A 20825-nucleotide genomic window follows, 5' to 3' on the forward strand; every position below is an offset into this window, starting at 1 on the left:
ACCGTAACTGAATGCCAGTGTCCTGCATCAGCATCACAGCAATCTGAATACAGCGGCGGGAAATGAAGAGGAATCCATTTCATTTTCCACTGTATGAACCTAGCCTAAGACCTTCATCAGATATTGGATATCAGGAAAAATCTGCGTAATTGGGATACAATATACAGTATGTCAAGACATTGTTAGGTCTGTTGTAGTACTTTATTTCAGTGAGCCTGGGCCGTGAAACAGATAGTAATAGGACCAGGGGTGAACCTAGCTTTTATGCCGCCTGAGGCGGACGACAGAAAGCCGCCCCCCACCACCAGCGGACGGGGCGGCGTTAGCAGGCAGAGAGCAGGCAGGGAGAGGACCTGCTCTCTGCCTGAGCGTTTAGGGGAGGCCAGTAGAGCAGCGCTGCGTCCACAGGGCCTCCCCAATCCACCGCTCGCTTCCTGTGCCGGGCTGCCGAGACGGTGACACTAAGCCAGTCCAGGACAGCTTGTCCTGGACTGGCTTAGGTCAGCAAAAATGCCGCCCCCCCCCCCCCCCCCCCCCGGGGTCCGGCATAGCTCCGCCTGAAGCGGTTGCTTCAGGTCGCCTCATGGGAGGTGCGGCACTGAATAGGACCCAAGGCCCCATATACCAGGCTAATAAGTGGTCGTGGAATATAATTGGTCAGTGTGGTAACAGCTAGCACACTGATAATGTACACAGCCATGTGTATGAGGGTTTGTTAGGGATAGTTCACACGGTGGAAAAAGTTTGATGATGATGATGGTGTGATTTCTCCGCGTGGCTAGCCGCAACAAGATGGCGATGCAGGCCTGAATTAATGGGTCTAATCGGGAGTGAGTCAGACGCGGAATCCGTGGGAAGATAGGACATGTCTGTCTCTTCTTTTTTCAACTTGCTGAAAAAAGTGCTAGCTCGACAAAAAAGTGATCAGGGGGCTGATTTCTGATTCATAGTGGAATACACTCACATGATATCCAAAAAGGATAGGATCTGCTCTATAATAACCGGAATGGGGCATCAGCTCCCATTGGAAGAGTCTCAGCCTGCCATGGAAGACTCTTACTGCTGATTCCCCTGTATCATACAGGATAAAATAAGATAATCCTTTAATAGTCCCACTATGGGGAAATTTGATAATCCTCAACATCGCAGTTTTCACCGTATGTACTGTGCTCTGTTGCCCAAAACAAGCTAGAAATACAACATGAAACAACCTGAACGTCCAATGGATCCAGCAATCTGAGCTAACCCAAATATAGCAGCACCTGTGTGATGTCACTCCAGCCTGCAGGTCACCCCCAGCACTCTGACTGCTTCCACTATCTGGGACTATTGTGCAGTCCCCTCTGGCGCTGCTGCTTCCAATCATGTTACGATCTGCAGCGCCATCTATTGGACACGTGAGTAATTGCAGCCTATTGTCCTAGCACTCGGCCGAGCACTCCGGTGTATTTTAGGGCAGGCCCAGCCGGTCACTGCTCCGTCTCTGCTGAGGGAGAGCTAGTGAGGTGAGGCCGCGCAGCTGAGCTCTGCTACATCTACTATATGGCAGGCTGTGTGTAAGTACTGAACTGTATCCTGGCGTGTATGTCACCGGCTGCCTGTGGCAGAGAGGACGTGACTGCACGGGCACACAGCTTCCTGTTTATCTGCCTGCTGCTACTTCCTATAGAGGGCTCAGGGGCTGACTGCAGCCAATGGCTGTGGAGCTGCCAGTGCGGGGCATACTATATAATGTTCTATGTGTGGGCTACATGGCAGCTTTCCCTGTGCTGCGGTCTGTGATGGTATACAATGTGTCATGTTTATTATGGCTGCCCCCAGTGCTAAGCTGACCGCTGAGGGTCCTGTGCCCCATGCTGATGGCCGCTGAGGGTCCTGTGCCCCATGCTGATGGCCGCTGAGGGTCCTGTGCCCCATGCTGATGGCCGCTGAGGGTCCTGTGCCCCATGCTGATGGCCGCTGAGGGTCCTGTGCCCCATGCTGATGGCCGCTGAGGGTCCTGTGCCCCATGCTGATGGCCGCTGAGGGTCCTGTGCCCCATGGTGATGGCCGCTGAGGGTCCTGTGCCCCATGGTGATGGCCGCTGAGGGTCCTGTGCCCCATGCTGATGGCCGCTGAGGGTCCTGTGCCCCATGCTGATGGCCGCTGAGGGTCCTGTGCCCCATGCTGATGGCCGCTGAGGGTCCTGTGCCCCATGCTGATGGCCGCTGAGGGTCCTGTGCCCCATGGTGATGGCCGCTGAGGGTCCTGTGCCCCATGCTGATGACCGCTGAGGGTCCTGTGCCCCATGCTGATGACCGCTGAGGGTCCTGTGCCCCATGCTGATGGCCGCTGAGGGTCCTGTGCCCCATGCTGATGACCGCTGAGGGTCCTGTGCCCCATGCTGATGACCATAGTGAGGGTCCTGTCACTATACCCTAAAGTAATGCTCAATACGGGCACATCTTGGGTACATGACCAAGCAGCGTACTCCAGAGTAAGAGATGGTCTGTGCGGTGACTTTGTGCTCCAGCTAAGGCTCCATGTACACAACCTTTGTCAATGAGCCCTCAGAGTTTTTCACAGCTAGTACTCTGCAGCAGACATTGTGTGATTTCCATAACCGTTGTGTTTTTGGAAAATCGCAGCATAAAGATATAATTGAAGCAGAAAGACTCGGTTATTTTGCCCCTAAGGTCACTCCCGCACATGGGGCTCCCAAAGTACCAATAGGTCTGGAGTACGGATCCATAAAGACTCTGTATGCTACCATATGACGGCTGTGCACATAAAGTCTGTTTTATTTTTTACTCCGTGTCTCATTAACCACCATATTTACCACAACACGGATGACCACTTTTACTTCTGCTTCCTGTTACCTTATTTGCATTGTGTGGGTGTTGTACCTGTACACCTCATAACTTCTTCTGTCATTTTATATCATTGCCTTCAGACTCCTTAGCCCCTTAAAGGGCCAATGCTGACCAGCTGTATCAAGGAACCACAGTTCCCTGTTCACTATTTATATCACATGATTCGCTGCCTGTTTTCTAGTGGCCACGTGATGTAATTACTGCCTTGTACCATAGAAGTGAGTTACAATTACAGCAATACCTAATTTTATAGCAAATATTTTACTACATTTGCACCATATTCTGACATCCATTTAAATATTAATTTGATTAAGATGTGCGAGTTCTCTGTGCAGGATACAGTTTGGGTCATTACAGATATATTAATACAAGTTTTTTTTATTTAATATTTTATTAAACTTTGCTGTATAATATACCTGTCAGTTTTATATGGATAGCCGGCATATTAGACCCTGCTCGTTGCAAAATGTCAGGCTCCGAGGACACTATCTGGTCTAGAGCTGCCATGGCAAACCCCAACACACTGCAGTGTCTGCCAGAGAGGAACATGTTACTTATGTGTGGTGGTGTTTTTGTTTGTGCAGATTAGGTAGGGTTCACACTGCCGTTGGTGTCCGTTTAAAAAAAAACAAAAAAACTGGACACATCATAATGAACACAAACGGACAGTAACTAATGGCTATCAGTTACTGTCTGTTATATGTCCGTTGCCCATAGACCTCACTGTTGAAAAAAACGGACACTTGCTTTCTTTTTTTCAAACGGACTGAAAGTCCTGCATGTAGGATTTTTTTATCCGCTTGAGAAAACGGACATGGTTGTAAAAGGACACAAGATAAAATCCCATTGAAACAAATGGAAATTGCAAACGGAGCAGCTAGTGTTTGTGGCTAAAATCTTACAGACAATAGCCATGGACACTGCTGAGTGGACACTGGTGAGCGGACACTAACTGTAGTGTGATCGCCCCTTACTATGGAAAGGTTTCAGAAACCAGCACAGAATTGAGGTCAGCCTAGAATTCCAGAGGTTTCAGGATCCCTATTATACATTTTGGTCATAACTAGGGCTTGGTGTTTATGGCCTAAATCAAATTAATTGAACAATTTATCTTGATTATGAATAATGAAGGATTATTATAAGCGCTCCTCTTATTACATGCCACGTATGTTATTCATATATCATCAGTCCTGATTGGGCAGTGTACGGTAAGTGACATATCTGATTGGGGTGTGAGACAGGATGACACGGGTATGGAAATAATTGAAATAATCTATGTAAGCAAGTTTACATTGCTTACTTATTAATAAATTTCCCCCTGTGTTTCACCTGGCCCTTAAAATATTGTCTCGCTTCTCCAATCCATGTATCAGCGGATCTATGAAGAAAAAACTTGCTGGAACAGAAACTTCTATATCCTTTTTTTTCCGAAGACTTTTGTAATGCTCATCTGGGCTTGGTAGTTATTGCACCTATAGACTGACCAACTTCCTCACCTTGCACCCACACAGCTCTTCCTGTGTTGGTTGTATTTGTTCCAGAGACTTGGTCCTTCTTGCAGCTTTACATTTGTCTTTACTACATTTTTTTGTCTAATACAGACAAGAGCAAATAATAATAAGAAAAAGTAAAGTGCATGGGAATATGCAAAATTGTACAACAGATAGTACTAGTTTTTCTATATTAAAGAGGCTCTTCCACCTCCTGGGGCACATGTGGTTGTATATACCGCTAGAAAGCCAACAGTGTTCTGAATTCAGCGCAGTATCGGCTTTCGCGTTCTGTGCCCCCGGTAAAGAGCTATCAGTGCCGGTACCGTAGCTCTTCACCGTCAGATGGGCGTTTCTGACAGTCAGTCAGGAACACCCTTCCACACAGTAGCATCTATTGCACTGTACTGTGAGAGCGTTGAGGAAGACCCCCTGCCCTCCTGATAGTACTCGTCCATAGACGAGGACTGGGGGGACGTTCCTAGCGTTATCGCTGGGTGGTAAGCAACACCCCCACTCACAGTACAGCGCAATAGACGTTACTGTGAGGAAGGGCATTCCTGACTGACTGTCAGAAACGCCGTTCTAAGATTGAAGAGCTACAGTACCGGCACCGATAGCTCTTCACCAGGGGCACGCCGCTAGAAATCTGTCATGCAGAGAGGCTGCATACAGACACCGGTGGCTTGCTTTAAAAACCCATTCAAATGAATGGGTTTTTAAACTGACGGTTGACAAGCTGTCCCCAATGCAGTTTTTCTGGGGATTAGGACGGACAGGGGCGCAGGTGTGAATGCCCCCTTAGCCGGTCTCTCCCAGTGTTGCCCTGTATCCTTGCTGAAAGAATTCTTCCAGATTACCATTAATAAATCTACCATAATATGTTAGATGTAAATTGTGGTTAACAGCACACTATGCCACCCCTCCACCCACACCCCCCAGCAGGACACTGTCTCCCTGTAATAGATAAGCTCAGCCTTATGTGTTGTATAGACTGAATTTATTTACCCACATTTTGATAAATGGCAGAGTATAAGATTTCTAGCTCGCAGATATCCCTGACTTAGCTGTTGCAGAACTTGCTGTGTGTGCAGTCCTGCTCCTGTGGTTAATGTGTAGAAATACTAATATTACAACACTTTGTTGGTCATCAGCTCCTTAGTGGACTATTCCCTAAATGCAGGCAGACGAGTTAGGTTACCTGCACCGCCGACCCTGACGCCGGGACCTGTGCTGTGGCTGGTGAGGCTACCTATACACCTGATAATAGTTTGCTATCAGTCAGTTTTTTTTTGTTTTTTTTTTTAGAAGAGGTCATGTGCCCTCTTGGTTTCATTGGATTCTGGGCCAGACTCTGCCCATATAGTATTATATACTGTATATTACATACTGGATATAATTTATATTTTTTATGTTTTATTTTTATTAACTGGAAACGATCTGCTTCTGGTTCACTAAGAAATTTCACCTTATTTTTTCCTGTAATTTGAGTTATTTAGAGGTGTGAACAGATCTAACATGTAGATAACGTGTAGAAACCAAGATCACAGGATACATAGGTCATATTGGCTAACATAAGGTTTTGCTCAACATAGTTCCGTTTTGTTGTGTTTATTAAATAAATAAATATATATATATATATATATATATATATATATATATATAATTATTCATGAAAGGGTTTTTTTGGGAGTAAAATATTCATAGCATATCCTTAGTATCTGATATTTTGTTGCTTGGGGTCCATACTCAGGATCCTCACAGATCACCCACTTGAAGCAGCAGTGATTTGGTGATTGTATCTTCTGCTTAACATGTGCAGTGTTGTTCGATATTTACTGAAGAGGCTGTAGCTGATCTGTGAGGGTCCACATCTCAGAACCTCACTGATCAGATATTGATAGCATATCTTATGGATACAAAAATCCATTACAGAAAATCCTGTGCCATATGCATGGGAAAGATTACCTGAAAATCTCTTTAAGACTAAGGCCCGACGTAGCGGACTATGATGGTTTTGGAAATCACAGTGTGTCTGGTGCGTGTATTTTTCCGCAAGGTTCACTAAAATCCCATCCACCTTGCAGGGAGTACAGTTTTTGCCATGGGCAATGCCTTCTTCATCAGTTTTTGGCCAATGCTTTCCTCGCCCCTTTAACTCTTGCCTAAACCTTTATTCTGTATCTATGACCCCCTTACTGCATCTGTTTAATTGTCTGTTTTTTTCCAATCCGTGCTTTCTTAGTTTAATATGGTTGCTAAACTTCTATATCTTCTCATGCAATTTCATAAATGGTTTCCTGACTGTTGTGTTTTAGAAACCACAGACTAGTCATGCTATTTAGTTGCACAGTGATCTCTAGCTATATCACAGATGGTTTATCTGTCTATGTAATATACTTGTTACTTATCTAGTGCAACTAATCCGTTCTAGTTCTAGATTTGGGTTAGGCCTCATATACACAAGTGTGATAATTTTGTCCCTTAATACCAAATTAAAGGGGTTGTCCAGGAGGTAAATATTGATGACCTATCCCAAGAAGAGAGTATCAGCATCAGATCAGTGAGAGTCCAACACCCAGAACCCTTACAGATTAGTGGCAACAGTGGTTGGGTGAGCACTGCTTCTGCTTCACAGAATGTCATCTGATGTCATCTGCTTCACAGTGATGTCATATTTATTTGTCACATGACCCATGTACAGCTCACTCCCTTTCAAGTACAGCACTGTGCTTCATACTCGATGTAGATGTCGTATCGCCCAACCAAACACTGAAGATGCTTTAAACAGCTGATTTTTGGGTCATTGAACCACCACCAGATTGATATTGAGCACCTTTCCTAAGCATAGGTCATCAATACCTGGATATACCTTTAAGGCCTCCTTCAGACAACCATTGTGGAATTAGCCTGCCAAAAATAGCACATGCTTCATAACTTATGGCCCTTGAATATGGCAAGGACACATGGCTGCAAAAATACCAGTCGTGTATCTCAGCCCATAGAAATGAATGAGCCCTTTTTTTCTACAGTCATATGCATGAGGTCAAAGTATAGTTACTGTAAACCTTTGTTTTGTTACAGGTAAACAGAATGGACAGTCTCAGGATTTTGACACTCTTGGTGGTGGCCGGTAACCTGGAGCTAGCTTATGCTGGGGGTTCCTTAAGACACATGTTTCAAGGAGTGAAGGTTCCTCCAACCACTAGAGGAGATCCTGGCAAGCCTCTCTTCCTCACACCTTATCTAGAGAGTGGGCAGATTGATGAAGGTAAGAAAACATGCACCTCCTTATTGATGTGAATTGGCAGTTTAGGTTAATATCCCGACTTCCAGACTATCCATGTTGAACAGTTTTGCTCTGAGGCACTTTTCCAGCCAAAACAGTAGAGGATTCCATGACGTCGTGTTTGAAGCTCTTGGCTTTATTATTCTTCTTCAATAATCTCCAAACTGTGGTTCTCCATTTGTTGCAAATACTACAACTCCTAGCATGCCAATACACCTGCTTCACAGTGACCGGCGAGCCGTAGGTTGAAGACCACTGTTCTATGTTAATGTTGGACACAACAGATGGGGGGGGGAAAAAAGGAAGCCAAAAAATAATGACACGATAATAATATTAAAAGGCATGGTCATGAAGACTGCAGGCTAGGAGGCTACATTTAAAGTGTCTGCCACGAAGACCTTACCTAGTATATCTTACTGGGCAACAATATGTGAGTTATATATGGGTGGACGCTGTTCTAGATCTACTCCAAAACGATCCCACAATCTGATCCGGTTTATGCCCCAATCCTGTTCTAGAGGCTAAAGTGGCTTTACATGTTAAGTTCCTACATGCACACATTGTAATTTGGTAGATATGGTTGGATGCATAAAGACACAGGTTCATGAAGACCAACCCAATATTGATCTAGAAAAAGGGGGGGGGGGGGGGGTACCAGATACCCTATATTAGACAAAAAAAAAATCCCTTCTCAACTTGGAGTAAATCTGTTGACCACCATCCATACCAAAATAAATAACTTTCATAATTTATATATGATATTTATGCTTTCAAGGAAGGTATCCAGACAAGTTATCAGCCAAAACAACATTCTATGGAGGACAGTTCTTACTGTAAGGGGGCATTCACACAGAAAAATTTGGCGCTGATTCTGTTGCGGACTCTGCATCAGAATCAGCGCTCAAAAAAAGTCTCCCATTGACTTTAATTTTATGTTTTCCATGCAGTACCCATTAAAATCAATAGGAAAAAAGCCTCTCATTGATTTCAATGAGTTCCGCGCTAAAAATGGAACCCATTGAAGTCAATAGGAGGCTTTTCTCAGCGCTGATTCTGATGCGGATACCACGCCAGAATCAGTGCCAAGTTCCTCCATGTGAATGCCCCATAAGAACTCCTATGTACGATGTTGGTAAACCCTTTTTTCAATCTAGACATAGAGGATGCCCCACTGTAACCTTGGTGTAAAGAAATCATTGGAAAGATCTCTGTACTGTCCGTTCATATATCTACATTATTGGAAAATCCCATAGCCAAATGTTCTCCATAAACAGACTATACATATTCTAAGGCCTATATGAGTACGGATAAACCAAGTTATGAATGTTTTATCTAGATTGGTGACTGCATGGATTTAGTTACATAGTTAGTAAGTACGGTTGAAATAAGACTTGTGTCCATCAAGTTCAGCCAGGGGATGGGAAAGGGCGACAGTCTATACATTTCCATTAGCATCAATGCTATTTTGCTCTATAAAGCCATCTAATCCTTTTTTGAAGCTGTCAGCTGTGCCCAGCTCCTGGGTAGGCTATTCCACAGATTTATAGTCCTTACAGTGAAGAAGCCTTGTCTGCTCTTGAGATTAAACCTTTTTTCCTCCAGATGGATGGAGTGCCCCCTTGTCCTTTACATGGAACAGCTTTTCCCCATATTTCTTATATGGGCCATTTATATTAACTCCTTTAGTCTCTCCTCATAACTGAGGTCCTCCGTGCCCCTTATCCATTTTGTGGCCCCCTGTTGAACCTTTTCCAAATCTTGGATATTTGTGTCTGTGTATCTAGATTGTTTTTAGTATTATATTCACATAGTAAGTAATTCTGCTTTTATTTCAGCCCGTGCATTAAGCCTTGTGGGCGAACTCCCAGGGACAAATGTCAAGAGTTATTCGGGATATCTCACCGTGAACAAAATCTATGACAGCAATCTCTTCTTTTGGTTTTTCCCTGCACAGGTATGAGTACAAACCATTTTCTGTGCTGTACTGCCAGCTTCTCTCTTGTATAGATATGTTATGCCTCTGTAGATTAAAGGGATTATAACATTAAAGGTGTATTCCCATGTACAGAAACATTTTTAAATTTATAAATAATTAAAAATTAAACATTTTTGCAAATATAAGTGATTAAATATTTTGCAGAGTTTTAACAATTTTCTCTAAATATCTTGTGGTCACACTTTTATGTCGTTCACACGTGAGCCCAGGGGAGGTTTTTGACAGCGGATTTCGCGTCAAAAACCTCCCCTTACAATGGTGGTCTATGTAGACCGCCAGGCTTCTTTTTTCCGCTAGTGGCGGGCTGCTGCTAGCGGAGAAAAGAAGCGACCTGCCCTATCTTCAGGCCACTGGAGCGCTGCTCCAGTGGCCTCCCCAAACCACCACTCGGTGCTAAGCCAGTCCAGGACAGCTTGTCCTGGACTGGCTTAGGTTAGCAAAAATGCCACCCTCCCTGAGGCCCTGGCATAGCGCCGCCTGAAGCGCTCGCTTCAGGTCGCCTCATGGGAGGTGCGGCGCTGCAGTTCACGTGTGAACGAGCACTTATGATTTTGATCGGTTGCCAGTGAATACGACCATGAATGCAAGATCTTTCTAAGGTCAGAAAATCAGGAATGATTTTGTTATTATGGCCGGGATATCTTCTGATACATGTAACGTCCCTGCCTGATAACACAGCTACAATAAGAAAATCATGGCTGGATTTTTGATAAATCTCAGATTATATTATAATATATATATATATATATATATTATATATTTGCATACAAACAAAAAAACGGGATTTCTACCGAGCAGGGGCCCGGAGAAGACATCTAAAGGTAGGAGAAGAATAGCCTTTCTTAAGGCTATTCCTACTTGTGATCGAGAAAAATTGTGATTTTTAATGGTAGAATCCCTTTTAAGATATAGTGTTTTTTAGAAACTCCATAGCATAAATTTACTACAGGAGCCGCTGAACGAGTGTATTGTGGAGTGCCAGTCTTATGTTTTCAGGAATTGGATTATTTGACTTGCTCTCCTCTATAATATTTCGCTGTAGACAGAATTATGGGAAGTTTGTAAAATGGGCAGAAAATTATACAGTGTAAGGGTCCAATAGGTAAATATGTAAATACACTTTACCAAGTTACCTTACTGACATTTCCTGTTTTATTTTGGACGGGGGATTGTACTGTACATGTTCCCCTTTCAATGGAAAAAGTAAAACTTTTTTGTTTTTTTATTATTCCAAGTATATGCAATAGATGGAGCTGTTTCACTTTTTTTTTTTTTCCCGATGTGATCAAATTACTATTACAGTTATTGGCCTAATCTTTATTAAAATAAATATAAAATACCATGAACATAATTTACTTTTTTGATTATTCTAAAATGTTAGTGCTATAAAACCTCTTTTAGGTGACCTCTTAAATTTGTATAGATCTTTTTGTGAGGGGGTCATCTCAAAAATGTATACAAAATGCAGGTTAAAGTGCCTAATGGAGTCATCAGAGATGTATAGATAATATTGTATAATTAATTAGATACATAGTTTGTTACATATTTACTTTCATAGGAAGTCAATCACTGGCTTTTTAATTAACTTTACTGCTTCTGACTGAGGAGTCGGAGTCAGGTTGTAATAAAATAGGAGTTGGAGTTTGTGGATTGGCCTACTGACCTGATTAAAACCGCCTTGGTACTGTAGCCCAGAGGAAGATGGCCCCATTATTCCTGGATCCGGCAAGGCGCTTTTATAAATCTTGTTCCCCTGTCATGGCTCCTCTCTCATTCTTAGTCCAGAGCATGGCTCATATATCTGTTTTCTGCTTAACTTGATGGCCAAGATTGTCACATCTAAGCACTGCTCTAGAAATGCCCTAAAACTTGCAGGCAATTCCTATTTCAGATGGGATTTACATAAATTTCACCCCTTTTGGCTACCAGGATTGCAATAATAACATGATTGCAATCCTTGACATTCATTCTTGACTCATAAGAGAGGTCTGCAGCCTCCCTTCTTCAGCAATTTCAGGACTTGCTCCATCTCTATATACTCCAGTGATGCAGCCCATTGCAGGCAGTGTTTCTCCCCTGGTGTCCCATGCATACACCTGCATAGCACATATGAGCCCAATGTGTGGTCAAATGGGAATTCCCATTGAGAAAGCTCAAAAAGTAGTCTTTGGTCAGAGTGAGGGGTGGTGTGCTTATAGAGGGATAGTTTATATAATGTTTAATTGGCATGGGAAGAATCCTTCTGGAAGGGGCGATCTTTTGGGGAGGGGTCACTGTGCTTTATATCCTCATTGGAGAGACATTAACTTCTTTTGTGTGGTGCTCAGTTATGGTTATAGTCAGAAATTAATAAAAACTGAGAAATTCGGTTTTTAGACTAAATAGTAAATGCTTTTTACTCAATGACTGATTTCAACCTTTTCTCTTGACTTACAGCTTAGACCGGAGAGCGCTCCAGTATTATTGTGGCTGCAGGGAGGACCAGGCGGTACGTCCATGTTCGGCCTCTTTGTGGAGCATGGACCATATGTCGTGAATAAGAACCTGACTTGTAAGTAATTTTACATTTCTTGCTTATTCTACTGATTAAAAAGCCAATTCGCAATAAGAATCAGGGGGCGAAGAGTAATAGTTTATAGTCTGTAACCATAGAGACACACAGTTCTGAATACAAGCTGTATACACACATCAGGTTTGCAAATTTGCTTTGTGTTATTGTAAATGCCATGAAGGAATAAAAAAAGATTGGGTTACTACAGTTCACATAGGGCATGCTGCAGCCAGCTATCAGGGTGAGATACAGATCACTGAAGTGATTTTGTTTTAACCCCTTCCTGCCTGAACAACTTAATTACTGGGTTAATGGTTCTGTCTGATTCCCTGTTTGCTCTTGTGCATAATACCATCAGCTGGTTTGGGTTTCAGGACAGACCAATCCCTGTACTGTGTCCTCTCTGTGTCAATAAATGACAACATCATTGCAAACAAAATCATCTGAGAAGGTCGGCATGATGTTAAAGGGAGCGCCCTCTATTGGTTTGCTTGCCTGAGACTCTGTCTTCCTAATTACATCATGGAAGATAGACTTGCACATTCTCAGTCAGCGCCCTCTGAGGCACTGGCATCCTAATTACATCATGGAAGTCAGATTTGCATATTCTTTCCATATTTCCTTTATGTAATAACTGAAAACACAGCTTGTATATGATGTGTTGTCTCAGCCAAAGAGTATGTTTTACATACTGAAAAAATCTGCTACAGGAATTAGGAAACAGTTTTTGCCACATATATTATATTATGTGGCTTTTGACCCTTTTGTAATTTTATATCCAGTTAAAAAAAAAAAAAAAAAAAAATTGCTAGCTTTTTTTTTTTTTTTTTTTTTTTTTTTTGCAAAAAACAAAAAATCTGATAGGTCTTTTTCTGTATCCCATTGATTTCAATGGTTTTTCAAGATGGATTCCACATGAAGATAGGGGGAAAAAAAACTTGATACTGACTCCAATTGAATTGAATGGAAGGTGTTTTTTGAGGGGGGGGGAAGCAGCGGAAACAAAGGTGATGTGTTTCCATTGCTTTTTTTTTTTCCGCAGCGTTTATTTGCTGCATTTCATTCTGTGGGGCCTTAGCCTAAGGGGGCATTCACACTTGCGCCTGTGTCTGATTGCCGGGTCTACATCCTAATCACCAGAGAGACTGCATAGAGCAAGCATGTCAAACATGCTCCAGCGGCCGCCCCTCACCCTTCGCAGAGAGCAGGTCTCCCTGCCTGCTCTCTGCCTGCTCCGCCCCCTCCTCCCCCTCCTCCCCACACGCCAGGTGATGTGGCCACGTAATCGGGCCCGCACCCGACGTGTACCTGCGTCCTACGCGGTCTCACAAGACCACTGCGCAGGCTGAAAAGCAGAAGCAGGTAAGCTTCTGCAGAAGAAATTGTGATTTTTCAAGTATTTAACTCCTATCCTACGGATAGGGGATAAATACTAGATTTATGATGATGGGGGGTTGGAGTGCTGGGGAAGGGTTGGGGGAGGGGGGCTTTTTGATGTCTCTGGCCCTTCCTTAGGCTTGAGGACTTTTTTTTTTTTTTTTTTTTTTTCCCACCCACCTTGTAATTCTTTCACTTGGGGGTTATTTGGAGCATTACAGTCTGTAGTGCTCCTATTAACCCCCAAGTGCAGGAATTGCAAGTGGGCGGGAAAAAACAGTCCTCAGGCCCAAGGAAGGGCCAGACATCCAGAAGCACCCCCCTTCCCCAGCACTCCAACACAATAATGGTGTCTGCCAGCTTTAACTGAGGTGCCATTTTACCGGCAATCGCAGGCACCCGGAGCAAGATTCGGGGCCTGCGTGCATTTTTATGGCAGCCGGGAGCCTTGTGAGGCTCCAGCCTGTCATTCTATACTTTCTATTGTAGGCTACTCTATGTAGCCTGCAATAGACATGCCGGATTTTTGCGATGCATGGTATTAGTGATCAGTCCCCTAGGCCCTAGCCATTAGCTGCTGTGTGCGGCCCTCGCAACAACCTCTTGTTACTCATGTGGCCCTCGGGTTACCCTGAGTTTGACATGCCTGGCATAGAGGACGGCTTCCTGGCGGTCGGTTTTAAAACTCATTCATTTGAATGGGTTTTTTAAAGCAAACTGCTGGACTTTGTGTCCTTGCAAAAAAAAAAAAAAGGTTTCCCCCTGGAGAGGCCACATACAGACACCGGTGGTTTGCTTTAGAAACCCATTCAAATGAATGAGTTTTAAAACTGACCGCCAGGAAGACGTCCTCTATGCAGTTTCACTAGGGATTAGGACAGAGACCCGGCGGGCAGACTTGGCGCAAGTGTGAACGCCCCCAAGACTGTTTTCTCTTCCTTCCGTTACTGCATGGATTGTGTAGCATTGTGTGCTCTTTTCCACACCACTTTTCAACCTGGTACAATAAGTCATTTCATTTATTCTACTTTCTATTTAGATTGCTAACAGAATCCCATCTTATTTTGCTTATTAGATCTTCCCCATTGCATTGTGAGCAGGAAAATCTGGTGTTTAGTATTCCGCATATAGTTCACAATAAGGCTGGGGTCATTTGGGAGTGGTGGTAGAATTGCAGAATTACTACAACTGAATGGGACAAAATTTGGATGCAAAATTCTGTCTCAAATTAGGGCAACTACTAGATGGTTATAAACTCCGACCAGACAGTCTAAAGATGCTCTAGATTTATCATCCAGACTCAGTCTGGTGAGTTTTCAGACCAGTTCACATCTGCGTATAGGTCCCTAAGCGGACTCTCCGAATGGAAACCTAATCTGCATAAAAATCCCATAGACTATAATGGGGTCCATGTGGTTTCCACTCGGTTTTCCGCACCAAAAATGCGGAGAGAAAAGTGCAGAGTTTTTCTGTCTGCGTTTTTCATGCAGAGAGGGGACTGGACAGGCCTCAACGCAGATGTGAACCCAGGCCTTAGTTTACACTATTAGGTAAACAGTGGCCTAGATTTACTGTCGGGGAAGACGCAGACGACTTGCAAGACTTTTCCACCTATAGGGAAACATTAACTTGTGGTAATGCCATAATACTACGCAATACCACGCCTCATGGTGAACTTGTGTGGCTTTATATAACCATGGAATTTTCTGCTTTGTTTTTCTGCTACCTCCTTAAGAACAATTCCTTCTTTTAACCATTTCATAGTGGATTGTGTTCTGTATGACTAGTTTTGATAATTACTTTACACGGTTAAATTGTAAGTATCCAGTGAATGCTTTTAAAAAATGAAAAAAAACGTAAAATGCGGATTATGTGGGGGTCGGGCCTCCTCTTCTTGTGTAAATATCCAAGCAGATTTTTTTCTCAGTAGTTAGGGGAGTTCACTGTTTCATCCAAACATAGAGGGATATTTGTAAAGAAACATCTGTTTCGGGGATTTTTAGTGTTATTGTCTGGTAATGACCACATGTTCTTCTTGTGTCCTTACAGTGGTTCATCGGGAATTCGCTTGGACAAACAAGTACTCAATGTTGTATATTGATAATCCTGTAAGTTTTATTCACTCTCTCTTTTCTATTTAAGGGCGTAAGACAAATGTCAGCTCTTAAAAATCCTGCATCTGGGTTACAACAGGCCATAGCAACCAGATTCAGATGCAGATATCGCTCTTTTTACTGTGACACTTAGGATAAGGAAAGTCATGGCCTGACTGGTTGCAGTGGGCAACTACCCTACTTTTCCTTGCACCAAGTTCAATAATGAGATCGTCCATAACTAGTTATTTGTGTTCCCTATTCTCATATAATGAATGGAAAAATCCTATGCATCACGTTTTTCGTAGATTATCCAAGGATGCAAATCTGATACAAAGGAATGTGACAAAAGGTGTACTGGGATTTACTTGCTATGAACACTTAAATCATGTCGGTAAATGGGATACAAAATCAAGGAATTGTACTGGTGTGAAGTACCTAATGTAGCCTGCAGATGTCAGTGCTACAGATGATTGCTTTATGTTGAATGGATTATGTACAAGCATGTCATCTAATACATCCCCAGACCCTGCTTTACCAAGGAATGTAGCCGTGTAGATTTGTTTCTTAAGCTGGTCTTACACAACCGTAGTTGTTTTTGCGGTCCGCAATGTGCTGATCTGCAATACTAAATTACACTCCAAAAAGTCATTCCGCAGATGTCCGTGTCCAGCTGCACGCGCCCAAAGAGTTCTATGGGACAGTCCGTGCCGTGCTGTGATGTCTGACTTTGCGGACATGCAGTATTCAGTGCGGACCTCTGGCACCGCACACCACGGATAAAATATCTGGTGGTGTAAGAGGCCGCACTGAATACAATGTGTCCACAAATGGTCAGCAATTGAGAACCCACATTTGCGGACTAAACTTACTGTTGTGTAAGGCTGGTCTTACACGACTGTAATGCTTTTACGGTCCACAAGTTGCTGATCATCAACATAGACTCCGCAGATGCCCATAAACTGCCGCACTCGCACATAGAGTTCTAAGGGCGAGTCCGTGCAGTGCCGTGAATTATGGCCATTATGGACATGTTCTATAAAGTGTGGACCTCGGTTGCGGCCCGGCCACACCACGGATAAAATATCCGGTGGTGTAAGAGGCCGCATTGTATATGTGTCCGCAAATGGTCTGCAATTGAAAACCCTCAATTGCGGACCATTTGCTGTCTTCAACTATGGTCTGTAAGACCAGCCTTGCATGTGTTAAAGTTCCCTTGCTGGGTGTATAGTTACTAATAACCTGTGGCCCTTTCATGTATCACTAGAGTAATATTCTAATTAGAATTTCCCCAAACCATTGGCATCCTTAGATTCTGGTCACAGGTTCCCAAGAAGGCTGCAAGAGCTGGAGACATCCTCACATACCAATTCTGTCCACAACAAAATATGTGATGAATCTGCAGCAAAATCTGCATTCATTTCATGCAGATTTGCCTCAGAATTTGTCCATAGTAAAAATCTGCACCATAAACTGACATGGAGGTGTAAAATCTGCACCACCGGTCAGTTATCAATGAAGATTTTCCTACAGCAATAGATGAAATTTTTCTGGTACACTAGTATGGTGTGTGTTTTCCATCTGCAAATCCGGACAGAAAATTCATACCTTATCTGTCCTGTGTGAACATACTCTTACAGTAGTAAAAGTAAATTATTTTTAGACTTCTCAAAGATTTCACTTTGCAGAATCTGGCTTTGATTTTGAGGGAAATTCCGCCCATTGTTTTCAATGGAATTCAGCTGCAGAATCTGTGTCATGAGACACACCGATAATGAAGTCAATTCATCAATGCTTAATGAAGAGGAATATAGAGCTGGGGTCTTCCTCAATTCCTCATCATTTTCTGCCCTTTAGGGTAAGTTCACACAGGGTTTTTTGGACCTAAACCTGAGGCGGAGGCCGCATCAGGTTCCGGTCCAAAATATAGATAGCTGCAACTGGATGCCGGTGCACTGCAAATGAATGGGCCTAGTCGGGAGGGAGTGTGTTCAGGCAGATGTCGCAAGGCAAATCCACCTGAAAGAATGAGCATGTTTCTTCTTTTTCCGGGAGCCGGAACAAACGGCTCCTGGAAAAAAGATCTGACGGGCTCCCATTGATTTCAATGGGAGCCGTCTTGTAGGTCAGGATTTTGAGGCGGCTACGTCCTCAAAATCCTGACCATAAACCCCCGTGTGAACTTACCCTTACAGTCCTTTGCCTATCTCTACACTAAATTCCTATTGAGGTGAAAATAAGAGTATGGGATTCCTGAGAGGAGAATTTTTTTTTTTTTTATATTGGTTGGCCCCATAGTAATAAAGCTATTGCACTATACTGTACGCTTTCTGGTTGGGATAATGAATAGTTGTCATCTTTTGACCATTTTAGGTTGGAACTGGCTTCAGCTTCACAAGAAACGACCGAGGGTATGCAGTAAATCAGGATGATGTCGGCAGAGACTTGTACAGGTATGGGGGTGGGGGTTGTAATAATTCACAGTTCTGGATTTGATGGGATTAATCTGTCCAATGCAGTAATTCTGTAAGTGCTAAGTATTATCACAAAAGGTCTGACTATCCACTCTGCAAGAAATATTGGTCCATTTATGTAACGTCTAATACTACGTACTGCTAGTTATGAGTCCACTTTATTCATGAGCCCGGTGTACCACTTTTGCACTACTGGGTGACTACTCTCCACCATGGACTGGAAAATTCATCTCTGGCTGCAAATGATCAGTGAGGCCTGATGGCGAGACGATAATGGGCTCATGAATATAGAAGACTCCTGACTATGAGTTTGATGTATTCTTTCTTCTTGGTTGATGTGCCAACAGCCCAGTATATGTGGTATATGGTGTAATAGCAAGTCATACCTCTCAGACCACCCTGTGATAGCCAGTCATACCTCTCACACCACCCTTAAATTTTCTACCAGAAAAGTACATTGGGCAACAACGGGACCCGTTTGGGCTGCATTCTGTTGGCTGTAACGTAGCTCCTTGTAGGAGTTGTATATTTTGTGTCAAGAAAGAGACTGGGTTGTGTCTGGTCAGAGTAGGGAAACCTCTTCTAATCAACAGTTCCCCTTTAGTCCTCCTTCACCTCTTACGCTGGTTTCTACACATTAGATGTACATAACCCAAAGCCTCCTATCTCACAGGACTGGCCAACCATGTAATGAGTACGGGGGCCTCCCATATGGACCCTGGATTGTACGTTGGAATTGAACATGTTGGATCCTTTTGTTTACAGGGAAAAGAAGGCTTTCTACCCATTCAGAATATATACACTCTCAGATGCGTATACATGTGTATGGCGGTATAGGAAGAGACAAACTACTTAATGCCAATGACCCGCATTATATAGACCATTTCTGAGAAATTTACTAATCTAATGAGCTAAAGAGACTGTTATTATTATGTTGTCAAAATCTAATCTTTAATATTTCTTTTGATTCCCTTTTAGTGCACTTACTCAGTTTTTCCAGATCTTCCCAGAATATCAGAAAAATGAATTTTATGCCACTGGAGAAGTGAGTATTTAGTTTAAGAAATGGTGGCCTAAATAACATTGCAAACCATCCATACACATTGATACAGTATGTACTTGTGTACCAATAGGTTGTGCTGCGTCAGAGATATGACTGAGGCTTAGATTATAGGCCTGTCCCTTATACAGTATTCTATAGCTCATGTGATTGTTGCTGATAGACGTCTGTAGCTTGCAGCAGAGCCTTCCATAGCAAGCAAGAATATAGTTCCCTAGTATTCCATATGTACTGTAGAGATTTGTTACACAAACAACGTATACATATTAGTAACACTACAGACCTGGACTTCTATGCTTTTAACTGGGGTAACATGTTATATAGAGGTATACTCTTCTTATAGTGTGATAGCATGTCACTAGGATATACCATCACTTTATAATCTAGGGTGGGGTTACGATTTCTGGGATCCACACCAATCCTGACAATGAGGGGATATACAGAGTTGGTGTTGTGTGCTTTCCCCTACACACGGTTTTAGCTTTGCACAGTAGGTCTCTGGCTACTTGGAACAGGAGCGCAAACCTCTTCAAGTAAATAAGGCTGGCTGTGGCCATAGTTACATAGTAGATGAGGTTGGATGAAGACATCAGTCCATGAAGTCCAACCTATAACCCTACAATCCCCATGTGGCTGGGAGCGCTTCTGTACATGTAAAAGAAATCTGCAGTGTGTCCCCATTATTCTCAGGATTGTTTCGGGGTCCCAGAGGTTAGAACTGAACAGTAATATAGAAATTGCGTATCTTAGTCCTATACACTCAGCTTCTAAAATGGAAATAATCTTTAAAATAGCTGTAACTTTTTTCACACATTATTATCCTCTTTAGTGACCATCACAGTGTTCTGTATAATTCACTTCATACATTGCGACCCCTGTCCATAAGCACTATAAGGACACATGAAGCCCCACTAACAAGGAGAACTGCTTGGTCTCGCATCCATTTGTCTTCTCTCGACAAAATCTTTGTGACAACCCCTTTAATGACTTGGCAAAGATTTTAAAGGAACTATACAAGCTTCTGATCTAGATTGCCAGAGAACTTGCCAGTGTGTTGCTCAGTATGGTACAAGTACATTGTGACTCTTAATGTCCCTAATATTTACCTAATGGTTTAAATTGATCCTTGAACAAGATTTGTCCCTATGTGACCCTGTAGTGATGTTTCGTTTGTACACAAGGGGGCAGTGTGCTTCCACATACTCAGAATGTCAGTCTCTTATACAGTAACAGCCTGAATCCAAGATTAATATGAAGGTTTGCCTGATTCCTCTTGGGTTTTTTTTTAAATTGAGGTTACAGTGGCCAGTTGGCATGTCACTGTCACCAGGGCCGGGTTGAGGGTACCAGGGACCTAGGGCTGTTCAGTAAGCTTTCTCCCTCTCCCTTAACACTACAGATCCCTGTGACAGTATATTGTACCATGGTGGCACAACACTATGACATAACACTCTTATATTTGCTCACCACATATCCCCATGGTGCTCATGATGATAATGTGAAACATGTTCTAATATGGTCCATTTTTTCAATGTGCAGGCCTAGATTTGCTTTGCACTGGATACTTGAACCATCGCTCTTTTCCTACCGTCTTCATGAATAAGCCCTGTGTGAATAAAGTCCTTTTTCAGTTGCCCAGTCAC

At 43.0% G+C, this 20825-nt stretch overlaps 1 protein-coding gene across 2 annotated transcripts in view; it reads left to right on the forward strand.

The window, feature by feature from the left end:
• The first annotated feature begins 1432 nt into the window (after positions 1-1432).
• The window catches only part of CPVL (carboxypeptidase vitellogenic like), a 53342-nt gene continuing 33949 nt past the window's right edge, over positions 1433-20825 (forward strand). The window contains exons 1-7 of one of the 2 annotated variants that reach the window (XM_075271451.1): positions 1433-1556; positions 7427-7613; positions 9467-9585; positions 12064-12178; positions 15605-15663; positions 18022-18101; positions 19101-19167. In XM_075271451.1, coding sequence (XP_075127552.1) covers positions 7436-7613; positions 9467-9585; positions 12064-12178; positions 15605-15663; positions 18022-18101; positions 19101-19167 — 618 coding nt within the window. In that variant the 5' untranslated portion in view covers positions 1433-1556; positions 7427-7435. The remainder of the gene's footprint in view (positions 1557-7426; positions 7614-9466; positions 9586-12063; positions 12179-15604; positions 15664-18021; positions 18102-19100; positions 19168-20825) is intronic. The other variant, XM_075271452.1, reaches the window with a different exon arrangement.

The sequence above is a fragment of the Leptodactylus fuscus genome, chromosome 4 (assembly GCF_031893055.1).
Source record: "Leptodactylus fuscus isolate aLepFus1 chromosome 4, aLepFus1.hap2, whole genome shotgun sequence".
NCBI classification, from domain to species: Eukaryota; Metazoa; Chordata; class Amphibia; order Anura; family Leptodactylidae; genus Leptodactylus; species Leptodactylus fuscus.